We start from the raw sequence: 26,425 nt of genomic DNA on the forward strand, positions 1-26,425 counted from the left end.
ATTATGCCGTCTCTGGGTCGAGTCCAGCTCAAAGTTCTGCAGCTCTTCACGAGTGAAACCAGCTTTAAGAACTAATGATCCAGATGGGCCAAGAAACCTGCTGGTCCCTGAGCAGCGGCTCATTATAATCTGTTCATTTACATAATCCTCTGACTGTGCTTCATTATACAGCCTCTCTGCCTCCTGTGGCCCTCAGATGAACTGTGGAGCTGCTGACACTCTTCAGTGTGACTCAGGCGAGCTGAGGAGCTGCTTAAGGACTGTTAGACGGGCTGTCAACAAACTCCACCACCTTACTCCACTTTCACTGCTTCACCACTCAGCACAGAGAGCAGTGGGCTCATGATGAATGGATTAATGTAAAACGTTATGTTGTCGTACTTTATTGAGAAAGAGAAACTCCTTCTGCGCAGAGCTGGACGCTTGTATTTCATCACTTCCTGTTGATGGAGGGTTTTTCAGCAGGAAGGAGAACGTATTGTTCAGCCTGCTGTTTGAATGACACAGAAAACGTTTCTTTTGGACGATGCACAAGCATTACATTAAGGATTAACTGTAGGCATGAATGATTCTGTCTCTCTTGGTTCTGTGTCTCAGTGTGACGTTCATGAGAACATTAAAGCTCTTTGATGTGTTTGTCTCTCTGTCAGCAGAAGATGTGTCACGCATGTTTCCCTGATGTAGTCATGTCCTGTCATCTCATGTGGAATGGGTCGAGAAACACTGAGCATGCAGAGAGATAAAGATACACTAACTATTGCTCCTACACGTCGAGGGCAGCAGGTAAGAGCAGGTAAAACAGTTCGACTGACTCCTCTGCTGGAACGTGCAAACAAAGTATTTAAAGGCTGAATTTAAGCTAGTTTTTAGTCCGACTCTAACAACAAGTTGGATAACTGATTTCTGGTGTGTGGCGTTCAGATACATGTGCAGACTCTGGATCAATAACTGTTATTACTGAGTTATTACAGACATAATAAACACATAATATCTCTGACAAACACGATACCTTCATACTAGTCATGTCCACCAGAGGGCAGTGTAACTTATTGTCTGACACTGTAACATATCTGCACATACATATCACATGTGTGAGAGGTATCATACAACACGTACCTGATCAGGTAGACAGCAGCAGATGTGAGAGTCTCCCTGTCAGCATCTACGACCTATAATTATATATAATTAACATTTACACCTGTGCAGTGCTGATATCACATGATATAATTCTGCCTAATGAATCACCTGTGTGATTCTACTGCATTAGGATGAACATGACCTATTAATGTTATTTATATCAGCCTTTAAACTGTCATATATTGTAGTAACATGTAAATATTTAACGACATGTTTGAGTAAAATCTTTTAAAGTATTGAATTTCTCGATGTTTATATTTCTGTTCTATGAGGAGCGAGTGTTCTCTGTCTCTTCACTCAGAGAACCAAGGTTACCATGTAACCAAGCGTTACCTGTTGAGTCATGTATATTAATACCACAAATCTCTATTAACACTGTGCATTATATGAAAAGCAAAGGAACAGGATCAACCTTCAGTGTATCTGATGAAAGGCAATAAAATGATTCACTGATAGTTTATATTTTATATCACACTGATGATCAATAATAAAGAATAATAACAATATTAAATAACTTTTAGGAAACGATTACGTTTGTTTTATTTCCTCACTTCCAGTTGAAGTCGAGGTGTTTGTCCAGGTAAGTCTCTTTACTTTGTATCATTTCAGGTGGTTTAGTGTCTCTGAAACAGAGTGCCTGTTATTAACCTGCCTCCTGTGTGATGTCATCAGTTACCAGGTGTGCCTGCTCTGCACTAAACACAGGTGATGATCCAGTTAATCCTAGTCCTGTGTGGATACGGCTTAAGACGTGAATCTGAAACGATGTGTTTGTGTTTAAATCCTTCAGAGAGTTTCTTTTACAGGCTGCAGATCTGAGGCGTTAAAGAGAGGAGGACAAATGTAACACGAACACACTGAAGCCTCCGTGAGGGACTGAAGTTAGACTGACGTTAGACTGACGTGAGCTCAGTGTTCTCATGAAGAGGCAGCCAGGTGTCCATCATGTTCAGGATGTTGTTCTGATTCAAAGATTAATCAGGACGATCTGTTCCAAAAATCCAGACGGGTTTTATCATCATTATTTAATTTCCTGAATGTAAAATCTTTATGTACAGACATTAAAAATGTGACAGTTTCATGTTGTTTTGTTAAACCTGTTAAAGATGGAGGACAGAAGCAGAGATATTAGCATGTAGCTTTGATTTGATGTTGGATGTACAGAACCAACGAAGCAGAATGAATCCACCTGAAGATGGAGGCAGTGAATGAATCTCTCCCACGTCTCTTCAAAGTCTTTTTCTCCCTCCAAAGATGGATGACGTTGTTTTTGCTCGTGGACTCTCTCCCTCATCGCGGAGGTTCAGAGGTTTTCACAGACAAGACGTCCTGGTCCACTTCCTGCCCGTCGCTCTCTCCCTGTCAGCTCCTCTGACTCTGACTTCCTGTCAGTCTCCTCCTCTGTTAGCCTGATGCTGCCTGTGAGTGAGACTGTGGAGCCTCTTTAAGCATCCGTCTGTGTGCAAACAGACAGACAGACAGACAGACAGACAGACAGGTGGCTGAGCAGCTTCAGTCTGTCTACTGACACGTCTTCCTGTCCTTCTGAAAACTGAAGCTGGTCCTGCGGCTCAGTTTTCGCTGCTTCTGGGCGAAGTAATCGGCACGAGAGGAGCTGGCCCGAGACTCCAGGATGTAGTTCACCTGGAGGGAAACAGAGAGGGGAACACATCTTAAGTTCATCATGTTTAAAACCATCATTTGTTTAAGACTTAAAAATGTCCCTTTATGTGTGTTCTGAACTATTGAAGGTGTTTATAAAGTACTCAGTAATACTCATTAGATATTACTGGGTTCCAGGTGCACTGAAATCAGATATTTCACCACCAGCTCAAACATATATTTACGTGCAGAACAGAACATTTAAAAGTGAAATGCTCCATAAACTGTGAGAACAGTCTGAACTCACCTTCAGCACGATTTCATTGACGGTAGCAGCATCAGACTCAAAGTAGAGCGGCTTGTAGTCATGATTACTGAGATAAGTGAGCTTAAATATCGCATGACCTGAAACACAGCAGGAAACAAACTTTATGAGACACAGAAGTGATCAGATCACACCTCCTCTCCTGTGGAGCAGGATGCTCCAAAAAACTAACAACCTGTGAAGGATCGAAAAAGGACGTGAGCCGATAAACAGATCAAATCAGCAGAAAGGGCTGACGACCGACAGAGACCTCAGAGACCTCAGAGGCCTCAGAGGACAGTTACACATACAGTCTCTGTGTGCGTGTGTGCATGTGTGCACGTGCACGGCATGTACAGTATGTGCGTGTGTGCACGTGCACGGCATGTACAGTATGTGCGTGTGTGCACGTGCACGGCATGTACAGTATGTGCGTGTGTGCAAGTGCACGGCATGTACAGTATGTGCATGTGTGCTAACGTGTTAGGAAAGGCGGAGGTGTCCTCCACCATCGTGCACAGATGTTCACATGCAGACACTGTGCTGCACTCACTGGGGCTCCTCTCCTCCACTAGGTCGCAGGCACAGAGGTGGTCTGAGTCGATGGAGATCGGTTTCTGTCGGATCCAGAACTTGGTGCTGGCCTTCTGATTGGTGACGGGGTCAATCTCCACTTTCTCTCCTGAAATGCCTGAAGAAGAAACAGAAAACCTGTTTTACACACCTGATTGATTATTCATGTTTTACAGGGAGGTGGTAGCAGGCTCCTCTCCACGCTGATACATGTATTTAGTTTGTTTCTAATGAAGGGCCCATCAGTGACGCGTTCCTGTGGGTTTCCATGCGTTAGTGTCCCGACTGAGCTTTGCTGCTGAAACACAGAGGCAGTTTGTTTAAAGGTCCAGAATAACGACGCTGGGACAGTTCAGGAAGTTTAATTATTAAAACTTTAGTCTTGTGTCAACTTTAAATAACTCTTGAGCCCAGGACGCCCTCCTCACTCACACCCTTTGATTTAGACACTCATATTAACAGTCTTCTTCTTCAGTATCTTGTTTTGCACCTGTTTTTGTATCTTGCTCTCTCTCCTCGTGTGTCGCCTGAATGTTTGTTTCAGTCACAGTGAATGTCGCCTCGTTCATTCTTTCTGTTTTGCACCACAAGAACATCCTCTGTGTTCAGAGGATGTATCAGAACTGAGCTTCATAAACATGAAGGATGTTAAAGTCTCTCTTTCCTAAAGACGAATCCTGACGACGGAGCGGTTCATCTGCCACAGACTTTTTTTAAACGTCACAAAATGATGACTTTTACATTTTTTGTGTCTCTTTAGGAGTCGTAGGAACACGAGTGTCACAGTGAGCAGGCTGTACCTAGCTGGACGTCTGTGGTGAAGCGCAGTTTGTGGATCATACTGATCTTGAAGGACTTGTAGTGGTGACTGCTCAGCATGTCCTGGACCGTGGTGATGTCGATGGGAGGATCTTCCTCCGAGCTCTCCTCCCCTCTGGAGCCTGGAGACGAAACCACATCAAAATAAGGTCCTGTTTATAACCCATAACTTCAGACTTGTAGACGACAGACGACTGAACTCTTGGTTCTGATCTCCTGGATCACTCACTGTTCTCTCTGACCAGACAGAACTCCAGCGTACTCTGGGTCTCGAGCGTCGAGTCCAGGTCTACGGCGACATTCGGCTCCGTCTGCTTCTCCAGACGATACATGGGACCTGATGCAGAGTGAGGACAGAAACACATCTTAGCTTCTCCTCGTTATTTCTTTCAGTGCTTTACAAAGGAAGCTGATTCAGACGTGCCGTGGGAATGTCAAAATAAAGGCATTTGTTGGACACGGTGAAACGGATCCGTGTTCTCCTGCTTTGATACTGAAGTAAAGACTGCAGATGTTTCTCCACATTATAAACCTCACATTGATAAACAGACGTAACGTTATAAGTTGTCCTGCCTTCGTGACCGGAGGACGTGTTTGATGTTGAATAAAAAAAGCTTGGTCCCCTCCTACAGATCATGTTTCTGCTGCTGAGAGGGAGCAGCATATAGATGCTTCTCAGTCCCACAGCACTTATTCAGCCTCACAGACGTATGAACAGAAATAAACTGTACAAACAGCAGGTATTCATGCTCACTCCCCCTGAGCTCTGGCAGCTCATTTGCAGTTCAAACACGCCGATCATCTGACAGCCAGCCATCACAACCCTCTCCAAACGTCCCCACAGCTTCCTGATAATGTGCACGAGCAGCATTCAGGCCTCCTTATCTACTGGCACAGACCACAGGCTTTATATTCACCGCAGCCTGACAGCACCTTCCTGTTCGCCTCTCTGCTCATTGTGGCCCTAAACTGGGACTGTCTCCTCGGGTCGTCAGCTTCAGATTCAAGTGTTTCAAATGTTCTCTAATCGTGATGTGATCAGGACGAGAGCGAGGACAGGTGTGTGTGAGATGCTGAGATCACCAGCTCAGCTCTGCACGTTTGTTCTCTGTCCTGTGAAACAAGCTCTTACAAATGCTACAAAGTGACCTTGATAACAGAGCGCCCCCTGGAGGTCATACAGTGTACAAAATTCAGCATGTTAAATAAAAATGAACATTAATGTAGAAATAAAACATCGTGGTACTTTAGGGACAGAAAACGTAACAACACGAGTGTGTGGAGGAGCCTCAGGGCTGCTGATCGCTCTGTGATCACATGACGGCTGCAGTAAGAGGACAGACGTCTTTATCCATCACAGAATGAACCCGACTGTCCCCGTGACAACAGTGTGTTTTACTGGGAGAGAGTAAATACAGTAAATATAAAGATGGAGACACGTCGTCCATCTTTATATAGAGTCATTGTAAATAATCAATACTCATCTAAATGTAAATGAGACGACAGCCCGCTCCCATCTGTGTGTGTGTGTGTGTGTGTGTGTGTGTGTGTGTGTGTGTTAGGTAGCACAGACAGTGTGCAACAACCTCATCACCATGTTAACTACACGGCTCCTCCTCCTCGAGAGAGAACAGAAGGATCACAAACAGAAGCTTCAGACGCAGACACAGGATCGTACCCGACGTCTCCCTGCAGCTTTCTGCTTTAACTAAACTTCACTTGTTTGGACTCCACAGAGCGTGCGTCGGTATGCACAGTGATCGATGACGGAGAGCAGAACAAATCACATGCGTAGAAACTATAATGAGTCACAGGTAAAGAACAGGAGAATAAGAGGAGGGACAGTGATACCTGTGTGATTACCTGAGCCTTTCTGTGAGCCTTTCCTCTTCTTCAGAGCTTTCTGGAGGATTTCCTTCATGGTCACCTTCAGACTGTCCACGGGGATCAGAGAGAAACCATGAGCAGCGTTTCTGCAGGAGAAGGAGAAGGTTAACTATGTGTAGATGCATGTTAATCATGCAGACCGCAACACAGCCTGGCTTCATGCTGAACACAGCCACCAACAGCAGCAGAGCTCACACGCTGAAGGTCGGCCTGTTGCTTCATTTACATATTTACCTTTAATGTTCTGCTCTGTGTTTTCATTTATAGGTTCTAAACACGTTTTCAACAATTAACTTGTAGTTTGTTTTTTTACTTAAAAAAGTTGATTCAAATTGGAAATGTAGAACTTAACTGGAGAAAGTGTTTACCTGCATCATCGCTCCGGCCCCACTGGTGTCAAATACTTTACATGTAAAATTAATGGAAACATGATAATTGTTTTATTCATATTAATCTATGATGTGGGCCTTTGTATGCCTTCATTAGAGGGCGAGGACAGGCGACAGGCACGCGGCGGGGCGATCAGTATCTGAGCATCCTGTTCATCCTGACTCTTTCATGCTCATCAATCCTTTGAAATACATCAAATTAATAAAACAGTAATTTAACTTCCCAGCTGCTCATATTAAAACATTTGTGTGTAAATCCTTTAAACATGTTGCTCTCGGCCCTTCTAGTGCACACAGTTAAAACAGAGCATCCAGCAGTGCACGTGTGCAGGATGTGCCTGTATGTCACCACAGGCCTGGACAGCATCAAGATATCCACGTTTAAATTCAAAGCATTAATCTGTTCCTCATTCCTCACTCACATTCTGACAAACAGCGACTGCCTGGAGGCGAGGCCCGGTGACGAGTACTTCTCCACCAGAGCCAGCGTGCTGAAACCAAACTTGTGGATCGGCTCGTTGGAGTCCAGAGGAGGGAAGTCGGTGTCCACCTCGCCGTCGTCCTCTGCGATGTGGAGGCAGTACGCGTTCACATTCTCACTGTGGACACCAGAAGAGTTTGTTACACACGTTAACATGTATGCAGGTGGTGTTGAGATGTGTCTGAACTCACTTGAGTTTGGGCTCTCGGCCCTCGCTCGTGTACTGCCAACAGATGAGTCCGATGAGGTCGTGGACGCGGGCGTTGGCGATGGTCACCACCGTCATGGGGTGAAGTTTCTCCTGAGCCATCTGCATGGAGAGGTAGACGTCGATCTTCTTTGTGGCCGTTGTGCCGATGTGGCCCTGAAAGAGGAAGAGACGGAGAACGTCACGCAGAGAAAAACACGGAAAACACAAAAGTTTAGAGTTTCCTCTGAAGGGGAGCTGCGTTACACATGAAACCAGCAGCTAATCACACGACAGAGGCTGTCTGCTGCAGGAATAACACGTCACCATCAGTGAGATACAGAATGACACCACACCGATAACGCTATGATCTAAAGTCAGGGAGCTGGCAGCTGCAATCAGTCAACACGATGTCAGTAAGATAGAAGGCAGAAGAGTTTTAACAGGATGATTAAATAAATGTTGTACTCACCTTGCCGTCAAACTTGGAGTATTCGTTGAAGGGGTTGTTGAGCTGCTGGGGGCACTGCTCCAGCCGCAGTGAAAGGGTGGATTTGGTTCCGGATGTCCGAGGTCGGTCCTTTAAGTCCCGCTTTTCAAACAGTAACCCCAGATCCTCCACTGCACGGAGAAAACAAGTTATCACTTTGTTCTTTCTGCAGGAGCAAATCCAGATACCTGGTTTGGATTGAGTCTTCAGATAAGACATCACATAACCCAGAGTTTGTTTTGATCTGGATCAACGTCACAGTGACTCCTGAGCAGGATGATCCTGATCGCACAGAGGCCAAGCTTTCAGGTCAAAGTGTAATAAAGCGTTTAACTGGTGAAACTATATAACATGTGTATCATGTGCAGCACACTGTATTCATTTATACGCTTATTTTACTGTTACAATAATAAAACAGATAAAGTAGACATCAGGCTGCCTGCCGACTCCTGCAGTTGTTTATCAAACTAAAGTATATGAACATTCACGTATCACTGTACATGTTACAGTGACACAGTCCACAGCAGTCTGTCACATTACATCTCTGGCTGCATGGAACAGTCAGTCTGTCAGGAGCACAGAGGCACACGCAGCTTTCAGCAGTCAGAACGCGTACCTGATTGGGAGGACGACCTCTCTTTCCACTGAATGTTTTTACATTTGATTTGGTTCTGCCGTTCCTTCCTCAACCGCTCCAGTCTTTGGGCTGAAGAGAAAGAAAACCTTTTAAATTTCACACAATCGAGACGAAGTGAAAAACCTGGAGAAACAGAGAAACTTCATCTTTATGTTACGTACAGAAAATACAGAGACAGTACAGCATACACGTCGGCTCAAGTACATCTGTCGCTGTGCTCCAGAGTGCATTATGAGAATAGAGACACACTGACTGTCTGCATGAGATGTTGTCACCGACATGAGCCGACAGTCACACACACACGGACAGAAGAGCAGACTACTACAGAAAACATGACGTCCATCCCTCTCGTCTTACCAGCAGCCCCGGGTTTCTCACGGCTGTCTTGTTGGTGTCCTGATGAGACAGCCGCCACAGGTCAGTACTCGGTCTCATGTCTGAAGGTCTACCCAGAACCCAGAACCAGAACTCCCCCAAACTCGGTACCAAAGTCAAGAGAGCCAAAAGGAGACGAACTGTCCACCTCTGGACCCCCTCTGTCCCCAAAACCACGTCTAGCTCACAGGTAAAACACCTGAGTGGAACTTTTCATTTGATTCAAACTCTCTGTAACAAGTCATATAACACACCCACACCCCGACTTCAACACAGCTCACTCATTCATGACTGATTTGATGATTTATTGTTGATTAGTCCACAAGAACATCAGGTCAATCCATTATTTACCCAGACACAGATCACATCAGCTTTGTGTGTAAGAGTCCAGCCGCTTTATCACAACGTCCCAGGACTTCAGCTGGGGAACTCTCCATCACTTGAGTTGAACCGTCAAGGCTTAAATGTCCCCCAAACAAAGAGCGTGACTCCTCTGTTATAACCACGGACACGTCAGAGTACAGAAACATCCTGACTGATTTACAAGGTGTTCTTACAGCATTCAGCATTGTTAGTTTGATCTGTTACTCACCTCAGAGCAATTAGTTCAACGCACACACTGAACTAAAACTATCTGACCCCACACTTTCGTCTTGTGCAACATCCTTTAAAAGCACACAATTTGACTTGAGCCTTACTAAACTCATCAGCCCAGATTAGACACACAAGCCCCCAAAACAACAGCAGAACAGGCTCTCTTCAGCCCCCGCCATGAAGAGAGGAGGGGGCAGGAAGCCTGTCCTGCCAACCAGCCAGAGACACAATGATTATGATGATGTCTACCTGTGTTGGAGCGCCGCCGGATGCCAAAGTCCCAGCTGGAGGTGATGTCCATGGACTGGGAGAGGTCACAGGCATGATTGTCGGTCACACTGGTGCCCCCCTCGCTCAGGGAGCCCGAACCTGTCGACCCACAGCTGCTGCCGGGCACCAGAGCCAGCTGGCACTTCTCCAGATCCACATCCTGGTCAATCAGAACCATCTCACACATCCCCGTGTCATCACTGGTCACATGAGACTGTCTGATGTGGGCCAGAATAATGGCTGGATTGTCCAAGAAAGCCATCTCGTCTGCTTTCTGAGGTGTGGCTTAGAGCTGTGGGAGCTTTCTTCTTCTCTCGCTCTCTTTCCTGTGTGCTGGAGGACCCGTTCACGTCCTTCAGTATCTCTCTGAGAGCGTTAAAGTGGCGTTTGATGACGAGTGGAGATCAGTCATCTTTTCCATCTCCTTCTCTCTGTTATACTCTCTGTCTCGAGGCAGGAAAGGTGACAGTACCTGTTGAAGAGAGATGACAGTTATCACATGATGCAGTTTGGAAATTATTCATTTCGGTTTCACTTCTTGAACATCTACGCTGAAAAGAAAATCAACATTAAGGATGATTTAAAAATGGACCTGTGAAAGCGACACTGACGGGGTGGATGGTGTTTTTTATTAATTCTATTTCAAAATACAGAAAACAGAGAAGCTTCACTGGTTTCTTCTACCCAGCTTCCACTGCATTTAAGAGACAAATGGACTGTGCTTTTCTGTGCTTCCAGCCACTCAAAGCTGCTTTTACACAACATGTCAGGGCAGTCAGGGATCGAACCCCCGACCTTCTGATTGAGAGACGACCCACTCTACGATGACCAGAAAACAGTGACATATACACCTACATATAATTTGAGTAAAAGAACTGATAGTCTGTGGCTTCTCTCTTTATTGTGATCCGACAGGAAACGTTCTGATCAGAAAACAGACTTTAACAAAAACATAATTTGCATCGTTTTTTTTGCCCTGTTTATAAAAGTCAACATTATGAATATATGCTTCCATCGCACACTGTAGTCCTTACTGTCGACTTCCTGGAGCCACGAGGATGGGAAATAATGTCAAACACACTGCAGCACCCAGCTACACAGAACAAGCATCTCCATGTTTCTGTGACCAAAGCTAGTTGGAACGAGCAACAGTAACTAATGGGTTCACAATGAGTGAATATATAACACTATGATTAACTTCCAGGAATGACTGAAGATCTGTGACGCCAGGTTACCTCATGTATAAACACTATCCAGCTTTCCCCCCTACGATGGCCGGCTTGTCCTCCAACGTCTGAATGTGACCACGCCAAGCTCTTATGATTTCAGACCTGATCTGATTACACCTTGTTCTGTTCAAGTTTAACCTCACCCTCAGTCTCTAGTGTGGTTCAAACAGACCAGGAAATGGTCAACAGCATATCTAAAAATAGGAAGCATATAGTTTGTTTGTCGTTTATGCTTAGTAGCCAACAAAAGCAGAAGTAAAGCAGAGCCTGATACAGTCGTAGGCTTCTTAGATTTTCCGATTGTACTATTTTGCTAACGCAACAACTCCCACCAGCTTTTCTCTGATGACAATTAAGCCTTTGGGCCCGATGTTTTTGGGCTTCCAGTATAGCCGGTAGATTTATGGATAACATATCAGGACCAACACATCCTTTTCTGTCAGCTAGTCTTTGCTCACAGTCTGACCAGCAAACGTGACAACTGAGTTGGAGTTGATAGATACACAACGTTTAACGGTTTCTTATTTGCACTCACATGTGGATATCTGTTGAGAAAGATGAATGAAAAGCTAAACAGTGGTCAGACAGCTGATGGGTTCAGGGACTGATTTTCAGACTCTTTGGCTTGTTTTTTGGATAATACTCAACCAGAATGCTTACTACACCAAAAATCTTGTCCCTCATAGTTTATGCATGCACATGCAGATATTTGTTTACAGAGACTGCAGCCCTGTAAACAGTCAGTCTCGAGTACAAGCCCTTTGTTTACTCTGTGTTTATGAATAGGAGAAAGAAGACTGTTCATACCAGTTATTCTATAAGTCAACTTCCATAAACATATTAGATCATGACATTGGTGACAGGACAACACAAGAGTCCAGACAATGATGTGACTTTGAGTTGGTCTAGTGTTGACATGTAGTCAATGACTCTGACTGAAGTGGGTGTTAGCCATCACTGTGTTGACCAGTAAATAATTATCCTCTATCAAAACAGCGTGTGACTGTCCTGTGTTTACACTGTGAACAGAAAGCTGTTGGTAATTTCAACACTTGGAAGAGAGCTGTGAGTCAGGGCAAAACAATCCAAACCCACTGTGTCACATTAGCCTAACCGAGTTAGCATGCTACAGGCAGGATGCTGAGGCACACTACACCGCTAGCACATCTTCTAACGTTAGGGAACAAATACCAACATATCATTAAGAGCATACCCAATCGTTCCTATTCAGTGCGGGACTTAACCCTTCTTTTTAAGTCATTTATTACCAAAAGCTTCTCAGAGTGTTACTAAGTGCAGCTAATGCTAAACTGCAGTGGGATGGCAAGTTTGTTAAGTTTGCTTTGTCACTTTAACAACCCATGGCATGTTGTCAGTCTCATTGTTAGCTTCACTAAAGGAATAAGTTATTCTACTTTTCATTTGGTATTAAATAAAACCCTTAAATGCATTCCTTTACCCATTAGCCAAGTTAACTATTTATGATTCCCGGTAGGTAGTTTGACGTTAGCTGATGTAGCTAGCTATTGTGTCTTAGTTCCTTTGAAACTCGCAAGCTAACTGGCAAATTTAGATCTCCTATACGTTAGCTAAGTCAGCGCTCACCTCCAAAAAGAAGCCACAAGTTATTTACTTAATGTTGAGACTGTAATGACAATTCACCAAGAATGTCAGTGCAAATAGCATTGGATTTAACTACTTAGCTTGCTAGCTAGCTTAATATGGCTAACACCACTAAAGCCCTTTATTGGGTAGCTAGCTGCGGTTAGCTTAGGTGCTATGCTAGCCTCCCTGAGTAGTTAACGTTAGTTCATGAAGGCGTCAAACCTTTAGAAGTCACATCCGCTGAGGAAAAGAAATGTCCACACTGCCCCATTTTATCCAGGCATACTCCAAATAATGACAATAACTCTGTTCATCAGTAATAATGCACTATAGAGACATGATAATACAACTGCAAGTCAAAGCTACCACTATGCTCAACCTACAGGAAACAGAACATTTTTACTTCCGGTTCCATTTCGCCAGAATAAAAGACGAAATGGAACGATGTAGTGTAGTTTAACAAAAAAACATCAAAAGCAACATTTATGCCAATGAATGTTTCAAAGTATGTATAATATATACATAGTACGTATTTGTTTTATTTTATTTAATGAAACACAGGAAAAATCACAATCAAGGACAATACAGGTGACAGTTTAGTGCAATAGAGCCTCACACACACACACACACACACACACACACACACACACACACACACACACACACACAGAACTATGATGATTCTACTTCCTGTTTAATACTGAAGTGGTCGGGGGTTGTTGTACTGAAGTTTATTTTTTGTATAATGAACTATATCTTATATCAATATAATTAAAGCTAACAAATTAGTTTATTACATAATGATATTTTACTCTGTGATATTCTGGAGTACACTGACAGTATCATGTTACTCCTGTATTGTCATCTGCTGACTTTACTACTAATCACACTTGGTCTGAGTTTATTGCCCTTTGCAGCTGCTCTCCTGATAACGTGGCCTGAGTGTAATGCTGATACTGAAGGATTGATATTAAAGATGTTTTCATTGTGAGTCTTTTCAGTCTTTGTTCAGTCTGGTTGGTAACCAGCAGCAGCAGCATCATCACTCTGCTGGCTCAACAGGACTCTGGAAGTTTGCAGGCGGTGAGAGTGAGGACGGACCGCGCGGATGAGATGATGCTGAGCAGGCTTGTGTTTTCGCGCGGTGTGGACAGAGGAGCACAGCAGCCAGCAGCCTCAGGGAGAGTGCTGGAGTGTGGACACGTGGACTCAGCCTCATTCATCCTCTGCTCTGTACATCCTTTCTGTTTTGACTCCAGCTGCTCCCTCTCCGCTGGATTTAACTACATTTTCCCGACCTTGCTGCGGCGGTCATGGAGGATCAGGGCCGGGGGATGCAGCCTCTGTGCGGGGTGACTCTGGCCGGACTCTCCGAGCCGCTGTCTCACATTCAGAACGGATCCGACCGGGAGGAGGGGAAGCAGCAGGTCGGGAGTATTCTCCATCAGATCATGGCCATCACCGACCAGAGTCTGGACGAAGCGCAGACAAAGTTCGTCCTGATTTTATTTTGTTGGATATTAATGAAGATGAAAATAGTTAGAGAGCTGCGCTTGGGCTTTGATATCTTCAACTCTAGGCAACTATGAGGCTGTGAAAGCATCACGCATTCATTAGAAAAAAATAATTTGACCAAATGTCCTTCAGTTACAGGATGTAGAGACAATACAGACTTCTTCCATCGTTACAAAACTGGACTACAAATCTGCAGAGAGCAACAAACTCTGCTTTGGTAGATTCATGCAGCCTGAAAGTCTTCCTCACATATTTGATTTTTATTATATTTAGAATAAATTATGTTTTCCCAGCATTTTGATTGACAGGACATTAGATAAAGTGCAGAGCGATGAGAAGGGATGAGGAGAGCTGGATTTGTGAGTAACGATGCTTCACGTTTGATCAGACAAGAAAAAACACGAACAAACCTGTTAGGACTTTAAAGAGATGTGGGTCAAAATGAAAATAAGTTATGAATCACTTTTTCTTTACTTTTCATTAACAGATAAATAAATCGGTTAATCAAAAAGTTGCTGGTCTTTAAAGTCTACAAAAACTGTGACGATGTGTAGATGACGTTTTAAAATGTCCTTTTTATCTGTCAGGAGGAGAGAAAGCAGAACATGTTCTAATTTATTCTAATTTCATGATTGATTAATTCTATAAAATAAATGTTCAAAAACAGTCCTAAAAGTTTCCCAGATCCCGGAGTGACGTCTTTAAATCACTCGTCTCTTTTTAACCCTTTAGATTATAGAGCATGCATTCCTTCTGCAGTTACCTGAGCAGCTGTTATCTCTCTGAGTCACTGTGTTCTGTGACAGAAGTTTATTTGATCTGCTGTGTTTCTGCAGGAAACATGGCCTGAACTGTCACAGGATGAAAGCTGCTCTCTTCAGCGTCCTCTGCGAAGTCAAAGACCAAACAGGTGAGTGACTTATTGTCTTTGCTCTGCTGTTCTCACAGAGCGAGTCCGTCTCACAGGAGAGATTCACACACAGCTACAGGTACAGTGTGCAGGGTGACACGCCTCTGTCCATCACTCTGATCTGTAAACTCACTGCTGGCTGTGCAGAAACACTCAGAATCAGAACTTTATTCATTTTGCATTTAATAATAATTAGTGCATCTGGACCTCAATAACAGTGAGGCCGGTTTAAAGCATGTACTGACGATGTCTGCCGGTCTGACCCCTGAGGGGCTCTCAGTCTGTCCCATCAAACAGATAAATCTGCATGTTCACACACGTGTTACAAACAGACGCAGGCTTTGTTTTCAGGTCTCAGGCTCACAGTCGTGGTTCGGTTTGTAAAGCTGAATGTGAACATGTTGATGGGACGGTTAAAAATAAAGCTCTGACCTTCTGAGGCATCTCAGAAAATACTTAATCTCTCCTGCCTGTCCAAAAACATGTCCCGTTATCTCCTGCAGTCTGTCTCTGCTTCATCTCTGAATCTTTATGAAGCAGATTCATGAAACACCGGACGCTCAGGGTCAGCGATGACATGTGCTTCTTGATATACATTTGAATTCATTACATCTTTAAATTGTGGCACGTAAGGTGATATAATGAGCATTTTCTGCACCAAGATAAAAAAGTGTCTTTAAGTCTGTACTTTCATCAGCCAGCTTCGTGCCTTTTTTATGTCACAACCTTAAAGTGGCGGGGAAATGCTGCGTTAAATAACCATGTTATAGTTTCATTCAGTTCTCACTGTGTGTGCGCTCATGTTTCTGATTCATCGCAGCGTCTCTCGTCTTGACTTCTCACCAGCTGCCAAACAGAGTCTAAAGTTAAAGTGAAACGTGTCCACAGCAGATCTGAGAGCCTCCTGCTGAGAGGCAGAGCTGCTGCAGGCCTTCAGAGAGCAGCTCAAGCTTTATTTTAACATGAGAGAATTTATTTATAGGCACAACTTCTGCATCAGACCGAAGCTGAAGCTCACAGCGTCATTATGAACACGAGGCTCCTGCATGAACAGCCTCCCCCTCCTGCAGACCCCCACCCTGCTGCCGTCTGGAAACAGGTCCTGGAGCATCTTTAGGTTCAGCGCTCCTCAGAGAACACACACTGAACTTTCATCCCGCGGTGAACTTTTCCTGAGCTGCAACAATTATGACAGAAAACTATGAACACAAAGATATCAGTCAGTGGATCACTTCAGAGCTGCATCTCAGAGTTTAGTTGATTCACTGCTGGGTGTCAAACCTTTGACGTCACCTTACACATCTCCATCAGTCAGGTGGAGGGGGAAGGCACTTTTTAATGTTAGCTGTAGGGACAGCGTGGGGCTTTGAGCCACTGCTTACGATTGTTTTTTGGTTGGGGGCATTTTGCCTTAATTTTACACCGAGACAGGCAGAGGACAGACAGAGAGGGAAGGGGAGGAAGAGAGGATATGACAGGAAGTGACCTCTGCAGGACTCAGCCAGGTGAGCATGTGGAGCACCGGGCTGTAAATGGACTGCTCTTATACAGCGCTCTCTCAAAGCTGCTTTTACACAACATGTCACATTCACACATACACACACATTCACACACATTGTGCAGAGGCTGCTACGTAAAGTGCCCAACTGTCAATCAGTCTTCACAGTCACACTGTTGGAGCAGTTTGGGGTTCAGTGTCTTGCCCAAGAACACTTCGACATGTAGCCTGAGGGAGCTGGGGATCGAACCTACAACCTTTCAATTGAAGGATGACCCACTCTACCACTGAGCCACAGCCGCCTGTGATGTCTTTGCCAAACTTTCTATCGCAGGAACACACAGACACAGGCCCACTCTCGTCTGTGTCTGTGAGCATATCTGTAATTTGGCAGCACTTACCTGTCTGTTGTCTTTCTCTCCATCACCTGCGTTGAGCTTTTGTCCGTCTTAAAGCTCAGCCATGAGACTCGGCTCATCATGATGTTTTCACTGATTTCATTTGGTTTACCTGTTTCATTCTGTCACTCTGAGACTCTGAGCCGACAGCTGTGCACCTGAGAAATCAAAAGAGTGTTGGTGTGAAACTCATGAAACATGTATGGAGGTAAACCTCCACCTCTCAGTCTTTATTCACTGTGTGATTCACCTCTGCCTCTCGTTCCCCTGCGTGTTACAGGAGCACAGTCAGCGCTGTGGAAAGATTAAATTATACTTGGAGATGTTGCTGCTGATTCAGGAGGTGGAGCTGCGTCGTATTATTTTAGCTGTGTCGATAAGCTGCATGTCGGTCATCTGCTGTTTATTCATGTTTCCTCCACCGAGTGACAGAATACACCTGTGTGTGTGTGTGTGTGTGTGTGTGTGTGTGTGTGTGTACTTCCTTCTGACAGTAAATGAATGCTGAACTTGTATTAACAGCAGCTTCCCTGCAGAACAGCAGAAATAATTCCTCTGCAGTTTCTGAGGCGAGTCCGTCGGACCTCGTGTTCTTTAGCTCTGTTATTTAAACCCTGTTTATCTTATTCATCTCGATGCACATCTTATATTTCTCTATACATCTGCACATGAACAAGAGTCTGTAGGCGAGAGAGTTCATCATTGTTTGCATTAAAGGCAGAACGCACCGGCTGTACCATCGGCTCTCCAAGGATGACATATTAAATCTCCATCAGCATCTTGTTCAGAGGCGCACATAACAAACTGTAGACATCAGCTCTCCTCTCTCCACGTTGCAGTCTGACCGTAAACAAAGTCTTGGCCTGTTTAATGTTGACCTGAAGGATCGCCGGCTGCACCAGAAGCCCTCAAACATTGGCAGTTGCTCGGAGGGATCAGATGCTGCTGACGGGTTCAGAAGAGGTGTGTTTATCAGATCATGAAAGGTTGAGAGGGTTGTTGAGAGAGAGAGAGGAGGCAGGGAGAGAAGAGAGCGGGGACGACATGCAGCAAAGGACCGGGCTGGACTTGAACCTGGTTTGTCCGCTGCAGCCTTCGTACACCTGGTTCACACTACGCCAGGTGTGCTACCAGGCTGCACCTGACCCCGTGTTCTACAAGCCAGCAGCACCAACAGCATAAAGAGTTTATATGAGCAGTGTAATCTGTAGCTGTGTAAACATGAAACATTTAACAGCAGTCATGTGATGGTCGAGACAGTGACGGTTTCTGAAGTGTGAAATGTGATGTTTAAAAAAACATCGTAGAGTTTAGCAATGTCAGCGTCGGTCTGCTGGAACAAAGGCTCTCACACACCTCTGTTCACTGTGTGTGTGTGTGTGTGTGTGTGTGTGTGTGCGTGTGTGTGTGTGTGGGTGTGAATCATTCTGTCTGTTTCAATGAGGCGCTGAGGACACAAACAGCTGCTCTTTCTGCACACCAGCCGGCGCTTATTGAAAGAGACAGACCACCTGCCACACCATCACAACGTGTGTGTGTGTGTGTGTGTGTGTGTGTGTGTGTGTTGGGCTGTTCTGTTCCGGTCTGTGTTTGTGTTCTGAGCACAGGTACAGGAATGTTACCACCTGCAGGCCGTGCTAAGAAGCTGGACACAGCTCACCTGATGACGAGCAGGTTGTGTTGTAGCGTAGCCGGTATATAAGAAGTGGATGCCCCGCTCTTTAAGCCTCAAACTTTGTCTTTGGTCGTCGCCATCTTGGTTCCTGGTGCCAGAAGCGACCATATTTGGACAAGAGGGTTTAGACACATGGCTACGTCTCTATCCTGATTGGTCGGGGATCAGGTCTGGCCCTGATCATGACATGTAGAGAGAGATGCTGATTAAGGAACATTTGGAGCGGCCTCTGGAGCTGTAGCATTCCTGTTTTCCGAATCAGAATCTGCTCTTGGCTGTGAAAGAGGTTTGAATATGAGAGTAAACCAAATTACAAGTCAAGGAAATAGTTCAGCGTAACTTTTCATCTTCATCTTTAATTTCTGCTAAAAATTCTCAGGCCCGTAAACGTCCCCTCATGTGCCTGCTGACCCCTGCTGACCCCTGCGTCTCTGACATGTCACCTGCTGCTGATGCTCATGTTGGGGGTAAACTCTGTCACACATGGCGGCCTGCAGGATGACCTACTTCTTCATGTTGGCGCTGTTATCAGGCTGTTAAGATTCAAACAAGCCCCAATGACCCAATGAATGAACTTTAAACAAATGACTGCTGATGATTCGACCTCTGCTCTCTGTCCATGGTGCTGAAATATACATATGAACTGCACTGTTTTAGCCACATGACATGCCAACATCACACATAAAGAAGAAGAAAGCAACACGACTTCTAACGTAGATATTTGTTGTGTGACACATTTCTATAATCCGGCTCTATAAACACTCGGCCTCCATGACTGGCTCTTGTGTTTGTGTTTGACTCTCACAGAGAACAAGTGAACATACGTGATGCTACATATATCTGACCTTATTAATCCTGAAAGATGCTCCTTGAGCCTGTGCATGGAAATAGTTTTTATATTGATCCAGCTGTGCGATGTTCCGTGGTTATTGTTTTTGTGTTTGTTCTTCAGGTCTGAGAATCTGCGGTGTCCATGAGGAGCCTCCAGACGCTCAGCTGATGAGGTTGGACAACATGCTGCTGGCGGAGGGGCTGTCAGGTCCGGAGGAGACGGGCGGAGCGGCAGCAGAGAGCGGAGTGACGGATAACTCCACGGAACAGGCCGACTACAGAAACAAGCTGACGCAGATCCGACAGATTTATCACACAGAGCTGGAGAAATACGAACAGGTGAGTCCGAACACTTAGAGGTGAGTCTCAGTCCTCTGTTCTGTCTGTGATGTGGTCTGTTAGCAGATACGAGCAGCTGCAGTGTGACTAATGAAACACATCAAAACAAGGCCACGACTAAGAAACCACATTCAGTCCATACACGTAACGATCTCACGTCAGTGTGTCCTCCTCAGACACACAGGGGCTCTATAGACCTTCTTCACCAAGACAATACGATCACATGCGACGCCACATGATGCTGCTGAGTCCACACATCGTCTTGAATGGCTGAGCTGTAGTTGTCGGGGCTTCGGGGCACGACTTCCTGTCTCTGTGATATTCTCTCAGGCCTGTATTGAATTCACCACCCATGTGATGAACCTGCTGACGGAGCAGTCTCGGACTCGGCCGATCTCACCCAAAGAGATCGAACGCACGCTGATGATCGTCCACAGGAAGTTCAGCTCCATCCAGACGCAGCTGAAGCAGAGCACCTGTGAGGCCGTCATGGTCCTGCGCTCCAGGTTCCTCGATGCTCGGTGAGGGGGAGTCAGACATTTAGTTCTACTTAAAAACAAACGATGTCTGCAAAGACAGAGAGACACTGATCAGTGTGATGCTCTTATATTCACTTTGATAACCGTCGTGTCTCTTTTCTCTCTCAGACGGAAAAGAAGAAACTTCAGCAAACAGGCCACGGAGATCCTGAACGAATACTTTTACTCCCACCTGAGGAACCCGTACCCCAGCGAGGAGGCCAAAGAGGAGCTCGCTAGGAAGTGCAGCATCTCTGTGTCCCAGGTGAGTTCATAAAGACTCACACCTGTAACACCGGTAACACCTGTAACACTGCAGAGACAGGCTCACAGCCGACGTTACATCTGTGTTCAGGTGTTTCCTGTCAGTCTGCCGCCTCCTCGCAGCCCACAAACTGCTTTTAAAATGTTTCAGTATTTTGAGGCGCTGTAGTATCAGGATCACAGGGTCAGCGCAGGTGTGTGCGTCCCTGTTGAGCTACAGAAGCTCCAGTGTTTCATAGTTCATGTGTGTTGGGATGGGGTTTGAAATGTTCGGTAAGTCCTGTTCTGTTTGCCCTCAGGGCGGGAGGAGCTCCGTCACCGTGTCACAGGTACGTCATTGTTCTCTCTCCTCACCTGCTGTCTGTGAACATGTCCTGATTAATGACTGAAGAGCTCCTAATAAAGTGTTTCAACCATGAGGTGGTCCTCAGACTTTCAAAGGAACCGGTTGTTGTTCATGTTTCACAGAGTTAGTTCAACAAGTCCTCCGTCCGTACGACCACACAGGCTGGCCTACCCGTAGGACTACGACACACAGCAGAGCGTCCGAAGGCAGGCGACACGTCCGTAAACCTACACGAGTCCATCCTGCACAAACATGTGGTCAACGTGATTCTGTTGAGTCAACAAAACTACTTTTGGCCTTAATAATTATGGCCACTAGAGGGCGCTGCCTGACTCCGTCCATAAATCGTAATAATCTGTTGCACCTGACGTCTCTTCAGGTCATCAGTTTGTAACGTTTGGTCTCAAAGAGTTCGGAAAGTGTGTCAGTTTCATTAAAGACACATTTTCCTTCGACGTCTTTAAATTGTTAACAGTTAAACCACAGTCCGCTTCAGGTGTGACCTCAGAGCCGCCATGCTGCAGGTGACAGCTGCAGGTATCTATCCCCAGAGGAGGGAGCGTGAAAGAGGACAGAGCTGTGTTAAGTGTGAGTAAACTCACCTGTAAAGGCGTGCAGCTGGGAAGAGGTGTCACTGTTTGTGTCCTGCTCGTGCGTTGTAGGGAATCTGTAGAGCAAACTTTATTTTACACGTCTTTACTAAAACTACTGAACTTCACTGGGACATCACGCTGCAGTATCAAGATAAGATGTACAAGATGCTTCAGAACCACGGACAGCACCATGGATTCATCAATACACAGCACAGTTCATCTGCAGAGACAAAGACAGGGACGTCTTACTGATAAGAATAACAAAGGAGACGTTTCAAACAGGCAGCGGAGGGAAGTTAATGTCAGGGAGAGCAGCTGAGTAAATGTCACTGCACAAACACAAAGGTCACGCACACACACACACACACACACACACACTTGTTTGTCACGTCTCTTCCTGTCTGCAGCCGTGACGCTGCCGCTCCAGCAGACCACTCCATTAAACATGGCTGAAGGTCAGAAGGTCCTCAGGAGGGCTCCCTGCACTCCACAGGACCGAGTCTCCTCAGCAGGCCGAGTCTGCTCTGGCCTTTCTTGTAAAGTGCATTTATGTGATCTGTCCGGTCCAGGTTATGGTTCAGGTGAGCACCCAGGTACAGGTAAGGGTCCAGGTATGGGAGGAGTGGGTTTGTGCCTGCCAGAATCCCCCACTTAACTGGAGGCGGTTCCGCTGGCACCAGTCCACAAAATCCTGCTTCAGTTCCCTGTGCTCCCCATCGACCCCATCGGTGGTGAGGCCGACGATGGGGGCGTCATCAGAGAACGTCTATAGATGACAGTTGGTTGTGTGGTGGGACGTCTGCATTGTAGAGGGTGGAGCGAGGAAGGGAGCCAGAACAGCCCCCCGCGGGCCCCCGTACTGCAGACCACCATGTCGGGCACACAGTCCTGTGTCCTCACCAACTGTGGCCTGTTGGTCACATAATCCAGGAGCCACGACTCGAGGTGATGGTTCCCTCCGGTGTGCTCCAGCTTGTCCCTCATTGTCTGTTTGCTGTTAGAGGCATTGGAGAAAACATGATCCTCCCAGAGCTCCCAGTCCTCTCCAGGCGAGGATAACGGCATCATCAGCCCCGATGCCTGGCTGTCACTGGATGAAGAGGCAGCGTCTCTGGATGGTTTGTGCGTGACCACAGCCTACACGTGTGAGAAAGTCAGCGGAGACACACATCTGGTTTTCTTAGCACAAAAAGAGCACAATTAAACTTCAGATGATTCAGCTCCAGAGAGGGGACGCACGTCCACACCAGCTCTGAGCTCACCTGCTGGCCTGCCCACACCCACTGGACCATCAGTGTGTGAGAGACAGATTTTTCAGCACTTCATATATGATCGGACTTTTGAACATGTTTATAAACATCTTCAATTTAAACCTGAAACAAACCACCAGACTGTCTGTGTGTGAGCTCAGTATAAAGAGAAGTTTATCTTCATTCAAAACGTGTTGTGCTGCAGCCAGTCAGCAGGGGGCGCTGGTGATTTTGGCTTCACTGTTTTCTATCGGCTTCCAAACAAAGCACACATGTAGGCTAATGACTGACACCATAAATGTCAACAAATAGAAGGATTACATGCTCAGAGTGTTTCAGACTGCAGGGTGGTGTAGCGGTTAGCGCTGCGCCTCACAGCATGTTCTCCCCTGTGCATTAAAGTCGAGCTGAAACGGCATCTAGCTTCCGTATCGTGACGTATTTCCGAGTGAAACAGGACGTGCAGGCGGGACATATCATTACAGGGATTTGATTTGATCTTTGAGAAGTGGGCGTAGACAGACGTTCTCCACAGCGCAGTAGCTAGCTAACTGACCGAGCGTTCTTGGCGCTCTGCGGCTAAATGTTGCAGAATGATTGGTTGAAATTGTTTGGTGCTAACTGACGTAAGCAGGGCCGGCTCAGCCAGGATACTGTGAGACAATGACACCGAAAACATGCCCTGAAAACACGAGCGGGTCAAACTGGAGAGCGCTGGGTTAGGATAGGTTAGGTTATAGGATAGGTAGCAGCAGCTCTGGGTGCATGAGATATTAGCTTCTCCTCTGTCATTGTTGTTGACAAAGTTGATAGCAGAAGTCCCGCCATTGATTTTGATTGGTCAGCAAGAGAGGTGACAATGCCGAGCGCCGCGCGGCTCTAAAAGTTGGACTAACTGAGAGCGCAGCGACACGAAGCAGCTGACGCCGGGCTGTTTCTGCGCTGAGGATGCTCAGCTGCATTGCTTGGTAGCACGTGCACAAAAATCCCTCTCTCTTCTTCTTCTTCTGTCACCACTGTCAGCAGCATTTCAATAACATCCAGAAGGAGTGAGCGATAGTGCTGCTGGCTTTGATCACTTCTACATGCTGCCTGTCCTGTTCCATCCTGTAGCACAGCGGCCTCGTGATGATGCCGATGTTCAGAGAGTGAGCAGAAGTCAAGAGATGATACCTGACAAGCTGTGCGGTGTAAGATCTGTCCTGTTCGCTCATCTGTCCTCGTGTTTGACCTGGAAAACTCTTCATCACTGCTCCTCCTTTACCCGCCCTGAACCTCCTCACCTAAAACCAAACAACACTTTACATGTTGCTCTCTGACAACGTAAAAGTGAGACCGGGTTGGATTCAGGATGAGTTTATAGATGTGAGAGAACGCTGGGTCTCTGTTTGTTCCAGGTCTCTAACTGGTTCGGGAACAAGAGGATCAGATACAAGAAGAACATCGGAAAGTTTCAGGAGAAGGCGAATCTGTACGCAGCAAAGACAGCAGGGACAGCGTCGGCCGTCTGTCCATCCACACCGACCTCAGGTAGGAGTTCAATAAAACTATTATAGATTTCATTTATTATCAGGGTCACAGCCCCTTACAGCTGCTGAGGTGTGTGCGCTCTGATCAAACGTGTGCAGAGAGAAGACGTGTAAGTGTTATGATCCTCTCATCCTCACGTGTCCGAGTGCTGTGATGCTGCACGAGATATGTAATCATGTTTGGTGGTAATAATCTGCTGATGGAAGGTTGGATGTGTCTCAGGTTTCCAGATGAAAGATGAGGATTTCCAGCTCGATGCTGCAGAAAACAAACACTCCCTGTTAACCAGCATCTTCGACGGTACTGTCCCTTTAAATACAGAACATACCTGTAACACCTGTCTCAGTCTGTGGTCCATGTGTCATCCATTTCAAGTTCGTTCCATTAAATAAAATACTCGTTTAATGTCACTTCCTGTTCTCTGCACTGCATGACTGCATCGTGCACATTTTGTGTTACCAGGGGCAGATCCATGGGGGTGGCCTGGGCCCCCCTGAATCTGATTGGCCTCCCCAAGTGCCACCCCAAAATCCTAAACTATGATTGGCTGTTTGCCTGTCAGAGACGGGGCTTGTGTTAAGATCTCTTTGGACTGTGTTGCAGCAACAAACAAGTCGCTTTCTTTCCGTTTCAGTGCGACACACGTTTCCTTTAAATGTTCCTGTGAGAACATCTTCTGTTTGAGTCCTTAAGAATTAACCTCAGAAGGAAGGGTTCATTAAATGCTATTCATCTGTGTGTGTGTGTGTGTGTGTGTGTGTGTGTGTGTGTGTGTTCCTTCTCAGCACTGGTTCCAGCCTCAGGTGACGCCATGTTTGGTGTTTCTGTGCTTTGATGCTCAGAAAGTGACGATTAAAAGATCATCCCGGATGTTTCTACATCTTTGCATTCGTCTTAAGTCGCCGTTGTTGCTCTGATCTCTGTCATCTATCTACAGTGATGTCTTCTTCTGTCTGTTTTAGGTGGACGTGGTACACCGCGCTGTCAGTCAGACAGGACACAGTGATGACCTCAGACCGACCCTGTGCAGCTCTCATGGCCTCAGTGTACGTCCTTTCAGCTCTGCTTGTTATCACACAGTCACTGAGCCGACACGGCAGCACACACAGAATAAGGTCACATGACCTGATGCACACAGACAGTTTGGTCTCACTGAGCGTCCTGTCTCACCTCGGGCAGCGCAGACGACAGCTCAGCGTCACGTTCAGACCACGTCTGACACGCGGCAGGAGGGACGTGGACGTCTGATTTCAGCCTCTTTGTTTCAGGTTCAGACCGTGTAATCATCAGTTCTGTCTCCAGCAGCAGTTTGAACAGCAGACACAGTCAGAGACCAGCAGGTGAACTTTGTGCAGCCTTTAGCAGCTGAAGAGACAGATGTTTACTAAGGGGCTGGTGGAGACCAAAACAGAGCTGACACGTGCACTGTAACGAGTTACTGACGAGCTTCACTTCTCTGTCTGTCAGGTTAACAGGGGCTGGCATGGAGCCCAGAGACCTTCTGCAGTGACCTCTCTGACAGAAGGAGCAGTCAGGTCACACTCTGATACCTCAAACTGACCTCTCAGACCTGAGCATGGAGTCGGCATCGACTGTAACCTTTAACCTCCACAGCTCCTCCACCCGGACGGCCAGCCGAGCTGTCAGCTGGACGTGTCAGCGTTGGAGGATGTTGTTGGAACGATTTAAAATGAAGGACTGTGATGTTTAACAGAAAGACCTGGAGCCGCTTCAGCCAACATAAAGGACAGTTACACTTTGTTCAATCTTACATTAAAGTTAAAGTTAAACTGTTGAACCCAACAAGGACTCAGAATGCAGCAACATCACAGATCTTCTGTTGAAAAGACATCAGATCGCATCGACTCCTCCAGGAGCATCGACTCCTAAAGGAGCATCGACTACAATGAGAGTCAGATTTAAACACCACATGATGCATGTGAAGGATTTTCACACATGTAAGTTTTACATGATGACAGAGGCTGATTTGATCTGCTCGTCATGTTTCCTGTCTGTGGTTTGAGATCTTTTTCTGTCAGTTAAACATTTTAAATGTTGCTCGTTTTGTACTTCAGATAAAAAGTGTTCGTATTCAGATCGTGATGACTGAAACTGTCTTTTTTTTATTGTACATCATTGGAGGTGAATATTTGTGGCTGTTTTTAGTAAATAAATTGTC

The 26,425-nt window shown here is 45.9% G+C and overlaps 2 protein-coding genes across 5 annotated transcripts; one reads left to right on the plus strand and one right to left on the minus strand.

The window, feature by feature from the left end:
* Nucleotides 1-2,161: 2,161 nt before the first annotated feature.
* Nucleotides 2,162-12,953, minus strand: mapkap1 (MAPK associated protein 1). 4 transcript variants are annotated; one of them, XM_069677334.1, is made up of 13 exons: nt 12,802-12,953; nt 9,725-10,217; nt 8,864-8,902; nt 8,486-8,575; nt 7,852-8,000; nt 7,384-7,556; nt 7,134-7,310; nt 6,299-6,408; nt 4,665-4,772; nt 4,417-4,557; nt 3,597-3,734; nt 3,047-3,144; nt 2,162-2,781 (listed from the first exon to the last, which is right to left on the minus strand). In XM_069677334.1, the coding sequence occupies exons 2-13, from the start codon at nt 10,005-10,007 to the stop codon at nt 2,659-2,661; spliced, it is 1,629 nt and encodes a 542-aa protein (XP_069533435.1). In that variant the 5' UTR covers nt 10,008-10,217; nt 12,802-12,953; the 3' UTR covers nt 2,162-2,658. The 4 variants fall into 4 exon arrangements, with proteins under 4 accessions (XP_069533435.1, XP_069533434.1, XP_069533437.1 ...); XM_069677333.1 differs by having other exon boundaries at nt 6,287-6,408; XM_069677336.1 differs by lacking the exon at nt 8,864-8,902.
* Nucleotides 12,954-13,892: 939 nt separating this feature from the next.
* Nucleotides 13,893-25,252, plus strand: LOC138605045 (pre-B-cell leukemia transcription factor 3-like). The gene is made up of 9 exons (XM_069677111.1): nt 13,893-14,071; nt 14,931-15,004; nt 19,528-19,745; nt 20,076-20,266; nt 20,393-20,528; nt 20,827-20,856; nt 24,114-24,246; nt 24,469-24,546; nt 25,209-25,252. The coding sequence occupies exons 1-9, from the start codon at nt 13,893-13,895 to the stop codon at nt 25,250-25,252; spliced, it is 1,083 nt and encodes a 360-aa protein (XP_069533212.1).
* The last annotated feature ends 1,173 nt before the right edge of the window (nt 25,253-26,425 follow it).

Source organism: Semicossyphus pulcher, unplaced genomic scaffold (assembly GCF_022749685.1).
Source record: "Semicossyphus pulcher isolate SPU_LCO1_2020_fin unplaced genomic scaffold, fSemPul1.0.p SCAF_28, whole genome shotgun sequence".
Lineage (NCBI taxonomy): Eukaryota > Metazoa > Chordata > Actinopteri > Labriformes > Labridae > Semicossyphus > Semicossyphus pulcher.